Source organism: Oreochromis niloticus, linkage group LG16 (genome assembly GCF_001858045.2).
Source record: "Oreochromis niloticus isolate F11D_XX linkage group LG16, O_niloticus_UMD_NMBU, whole genome shotgun sequence".
Classification (NCBI taxonomy): Eukaryota; Metazoa; Chordata; class Actinopteri; order Cichliformes; family Cichlidae; genus Oreochromis; species Oreochromis niloticus.
Window position 1 is genome coordinate 34,276,922 of NC_031987.2, and position 5,297 is coordinate 34,282,218.

General features: G+C 50.4%; 1 protein-coding gene across 1 annotated transcript; it reads left to right on the forward strand.

Annotated features, from left to right (window-relative positions):
• Window positions 1–1,099: 1,099 nt before the first annotated feature.
• On the forward strand, window positions 1,100–2,904 carry LOC109197515 (putative nuclease HARBI1). The gene is made up of 3 exons (XM_019352676.2): window positions 1,100–1,152; window positions 1,676–2,509; window positions 2,619–2,904. Exons 1-3 carry the CDS (start codon window positions 1,117–1,119, stop codon window positions 2,835–2,837), a joined length of 1,089 nt encoding a protein of 362 aa, XP_019208221.2. The 5' UTR covers window positions 1,100–1,116; the 3' UTR covers window positions 2,838–2,904.
• The last annotated feature ends 2,393 nt before the right edge of the window (window positions 2,905–5,297 follow it).

Consider the following 5,297-nt stretch of genomic DNA (forward strand, 5'->3'; position numbering starts at 1 on the left):
GACCCCGCCGTGAGGGAGATCATAGGCCTAGAAGAGTGAATGAGCAAATGTATCCGTGAATGCCACTAGTGCAGAGGTGTTGAACTCCAGGCCTCGAGGGCCGGTGTCCTGGAGGTTTTAGATGTGTCCTTGATCCAACACAGCTGATTTAAATGGCTAAATTACCTACTCAACATGTCTTGAAGTTCTCCAGAGGAGCGGTAATGAACTAATCATTTGATTCAGGTGTGTTGACCCAGGGTGATATCTAAAACCTGCAGGACACCAGCCCTGGCGGCCTGGAGTTGGACACCCTTCCACTAGTGGAAGCAGCAGCACAGAAGGAAACCTAACGGTGCTAATGAATTCTGTGGCCTGCTGAAGTACACGAAGTAGTAGATTAAGGTTCTAGTCTTCAGGTGAGGTGCATTGCCCGCCGCAGACTTAAATCAACATAATGGGGAATAAAACAAGTAAGACTGCCTCGGAAGGGGATGAGAAATTTGTGGAAAAATATTCACAGGGCAGCACACAGCACGTAGGCCGTGGCAAAAGAAGTATGGGTTTGAAGGAAAGTTAGTGCAAGGAAAATGTAAAATGGTAGTTGAAAAGTTGACTATAAGTGCAACAGGAAAAGCCAAGTAGAAGAAAGAGTTGCAATTAGCAGTCGCTAAGTTGTGGCTAGAACAGACTCAGAAGAGGAAAGAAGTAGGGAAAGCAAAGAGAGCAGCATTACAAGCGGTAGTTATGAAACCTGAGGATGAAACCACTGCAGTTATTTTGGAGCAACAACAACGACACAGAGAAGCGTTAGATAGCGCGAGGGCCTTAGCAGAAAGAAGGAGAGAGGAGCGAGAAAAGGCAGACAGAGAGGAAACAGAGGCTGTGTCCCAATTCAGGGTATGCACGCTTGAAGTACGCACACTACGCGTACTACGTACGGTGCGTACTACAAGTACGGGAAGTGTGGAAGTGAGAGGCTTGTGAAATGGGACGGTCTACCCTTTGAATTCGCGTCACCAGCTGTGCCTGCCCGTACCACGTCCCCCGATCGGCAACATGGACACAGCCCACGTCCTTGCGTGTGCTATTTCCCTGCTAATGGAAGAGCCCCAACAACCCACCCGTCACAGACGAATGATCCTGTTGCGACTACGGGACACCCACGTGCAGGTACAGTGATAAATACATGGCGATACGCCTCCCCCCTGAGATATATGACATGTGTACCTGTGTACTAGCGTAACACCCTGATATATGCGAGTGTAGATGTGAGTCCCAGGACTGTGTGCGCCCGCAGCCAGCACACATGTGCAGGTACAGCTGGTACAGTACATGCGAGTGAAATCCCTGCGTGCGAGCTCCACAAGCGCAGAGGTGTGCAGAAATACAATAACATAGAACAAGCAAAATATAATAATGGCCAAATCTGAGAGTAATAAATATACGTACAATATAAGAGTGTATGCATGACTGGATGTGTATACAAAATAGGCATGCCACGTGTGTGTGTGTATACATATGTTACAAATTAAATACAGTAAACAACAACATCAAAAACATAAAATATACAGAGGCTGATAGTTGGGTCACCACAAGCACAGTGTCCACTGCCTGCGAAAATAAGAACAGCAACAATCAGAACAATAACCAGAATAAAAGAATGTCTGTCGTGTCCTGTATTTACTCTCACCAGACCAGACCCCTGTACTGCAGGATTAACCTGAGTGTCCCGGTCCTGGACAGATACTTCAACAATGAGGACACCAGGCCTGATTTCTGCCTCAGCAGGGAGTCCGTGACAGCGCTGCTGAATCTACTGAACCAGGAACGGAGACATGGGTGGGGTGCCCCGATCGAGGCCCTCATGTTCCTCTTCTGGCTGGCGAGTGGAGCAGCCTACAGGGTCGTGTCCAGGGTGTTCGCAATACCCCGTTCCACTGTCCACCGCATCGTGCACAGGGTCACAGAGGTGGTGGTGGCCAAGCGCCACCAGGTCATCCACCTCCCACGGACCCCAGAAGACCTGGATGCCATGTCCAATGGGTTTGCACAGCTGGCAGGCCACAGGGCGTTTGTGAAGGCTGCTGGTGCAATTGACTGCTGCCATGTCCGCATCAAGCCCCCCAGCGGCCCTGACGGTCAATGCTACAGGAACAGGAAGTTGTACCCGTCCATAATCCTGCAGGCTGTATGTGACCATCAGGGCCACTTTGTCGATACACATGTGGGCTGGCCGGGGTCAGTGCATGACTCCAGGGTCCTCCGCCACAGCCCACTGTACCGACAGGCCCGTTACCCTCCCCCAGGGCATTTCATCCTTGCAGATGGAGGGTACCCATGTCTCCAACATCCACTCCCCCTCATCACCCCCTACAAGAGGCCAGTCCACGGTGTGGGAGCCCAGCGCTTTAACGCACATCACGCCAGGGCATGCTCTGTCATAGAGCGTGCCTTTGGAATGATGAAGACAAGGTTCCGTGTCATCTTCCTGCAAGCGCTGGAGGTGCACCACACCTTCGTGCCACATGTATGTCACGCTAATATGAGCATCATTGTTGTATGTCCGATCATAATGGCAACTGTAGTGCACACCCTGGCATGTGCACTGTACTTACAAGATTAAACATCTGTCGCAGGTCATAACAGCATGTGCCGTGCTGCACAACATCTGCATCGGTGCTGGTGACATTGTGGCCCCAGATGAGGAACCCGAGGATGATGTCCAAGATGAGGGGGAGACTGGTGTGGAGGCAGTCAGTGGTGCACACTGGCGGGACCAGCTATCTGCTGAGGTGTCTGCCCTGGAGGAGGTACCCCCGGACCACGATTATTGTCACCAGGCAAGTATCCCTTAGTGGTGCATCTGCACAGTGCTGGGATTTCACATGACAGACCTGTCTTAACATGCTTGTTTTCACCATGTCGTTTTCCCACCGCCATGATTACAATCTAGTGACATGGCAGCTGTCGGTTCCACCAGCCCTGCAGACCCAAGTGGAGGATGTTGCGGTGGACAGTGGGAATGAGCATGCCTGAGCAACATCTGGGGATGCCTCACTCAGTACCTGGATATGAACCGGGGGTCTCACCTGTGGCACCTCCCTCATCTCTGTGGTCCTGGTCCAGCAGACCAAGCAGCACTGCCCAAGACTCCCTGCTCAGGCACATGTCAGGCCTGGTTGATGATGTGTGTGCATGCTGGGACACTCAGGTTTATCCTGGACCGCAGTGGGTAGTGCATTTCCCACAGTCATGTTGTGTTATACGTTGCACTGCTTTCATTTCCACAATTTGTCACATGCAATAGGTCAGGCCCCCCCGAAATTGTGTCATGTAGTTTGTGACAGACATGCACTCACAGTTGGGATGTTCCCACTGTCTTTATTTACAGACCTGAAATCATTTTGTGTGTGCAGAACAAAGGTTGGCACAACAACATAAATTAAGTTCACCTATGTACATTGCTTCGTATTTACAGAAGCCAAATCAATGAAATAATCATGTTTGTACAAAACAAAGGTTGGGGTGCCAGCATAAATAAAATTAAACTATGTACAGTGGCTGTCTGTGGACACGACTCAGTCCTTTTTCTGCTGCACCAGCTTTTCCAGGACGCCTATCAGCCTGTCCATCCTCTCGCCTCTCCGTTCCTCCATTTGCCATTTGCCATTGCTGGGCCATGCCCAGTGCTTCCTGCAGAAGTTCTCTGATGACTCTGCAATAGTCGGCCTCATCACTGATGGGGACGACAAGGAGTACAGAGGACTGACTCAAGACTTTGTGGACTGGTGCCAGCTGAACTACCTCCAGATCAACGCCAGTAAAACCAAGGAGCTGGTGGTAGACTTCCGCAGGCACAAGCATCCTCCACTGCAACCACTGAACATCCAAGGTATGGACATCGAGGCTGTGGACAGCTACAGGTACCTTGGTGTTCATCTGAACAACAAACTGGACTGGACTCATAACTCAGACGCCCTCTACAGGAAAGGGCAGAGCAGGCTGTACCTGCTTCGGAGACTCAGGTCGTTTGGAGTGGAGGGCCCACTCCTGAAGACCTTCTATGACTCTGTGGTGGCCTCAGCCATCTTTTATGGTGTGGTCTGCTGGGGGGGCAGCATCTCTGCTGGGGACAGGAAGAGACTGAACAGGCTGATCCGAAGGGCCAGCTCTGTTCTAGGATGCCCTCTGGACCCAGTGGAGGTGGTGAGTGACAGGAGAATGGTGGCTAAGCTGTCATCCCTGTTGGACAACATCTCCCACCCCATGCATGAGACTGTGACAGCACTGAGCAGCTCCTTCAGTGGGAGACTGCGGCACCCACGGTGTGGGACGGAGAGATTTCGCAGGTCTTTCCTCCCCACTGCTGTCAGACTCCACAATAAAGACTTTTGCAGCTGATCAAACACACAAACCCACACATGTGCAATAAGACTGCTATACGTGCAATTCTTCTTCTGACGAAGTTGTGTTTTTGTATTTTCCTACTCAGTTGTATATAGTATTTGTATTTCTATTTTATTCTATTGTATATATTATTCTATTCTATTTTATTCTATTGTATATAGTATTTTATTTTATTTTATTGTATTTTATTGCATTCCAGTGTTTTCTAATTTCTGCTACATAACTTTGCACTTTTGCTGTAACAAAACAAATTTCCCACCTGTGGGACTAATAAAGGCCATCTTATCTTATCTTATCTTATGTCCTCCTTTATTAGGGCAATGAGCTCATCCTCCCCGTCCCTCCTCCTTTTCGCCACCCGTGCCTCAGGCGGCTCCTCATCCTCCTGCCCTTCCTGGTGTGGGAGTGGGTTGCCCACTGCTGCACTGGGCCCTGGTGCGTCCTCCTGAATGGAGGAGATTAGGACAGGTGGCCTGGTGGAGGGCCTCTGTCCTAGCACCTCATCCATGGCATCAAACCAGGGCCATGTTGCGGCAGTGGGCTTCCCACTTGCACCCTCGCCCGTCGCTGGATACTTGCACTCCTGAGGGGAGGATACATCACAGGTGGCAGTTGGCAACAACAGCAACAGTGCAGGTTTACATAGGTGACCTTTCAGTGTTCCGTGTGGAGTTACATCTGCCACTACCACTGTACATACCTTGTATTTCCGCTTCAGGTTCTCCCATTTACGTTTTGCCTGCACAGGGGAGATTTTCCCCGCCAGGTCCATCTTCTCCACGATTTCCCTGACAAACAAAATATGAGAGCACATGTATATCAGGTCATTCCGTTTATGGCACCCACAGCAGAATGTACTGGCTTGGGACCACAGGGCAGACAGTTCACTGTCCCTTGTGCCTCAATAC

Bases quoted from the DNA above. Each gene is read 5' to 3' on its own strand.
- LOC109197515 (XM_019352676.2), top strand. From the start codon at position 1,117: ATGATCCTGTTGCGACTACGGGACACCCACGTGCAG. The intron at 1,153-1,675 runs GTACAGTGATAA...TACTCTCACCAG, and splicing joins TACGGGACACCCACGTGCAG to ACCAGACCCCTGTACTGCAG. The intron at 2,510-2,618 runs GTATGTCACGCT...CATCTGTCGCAG, and splicing joins ACCACACCTTCGTGCCACAT to GTCATAACAGCATGTGCCGT.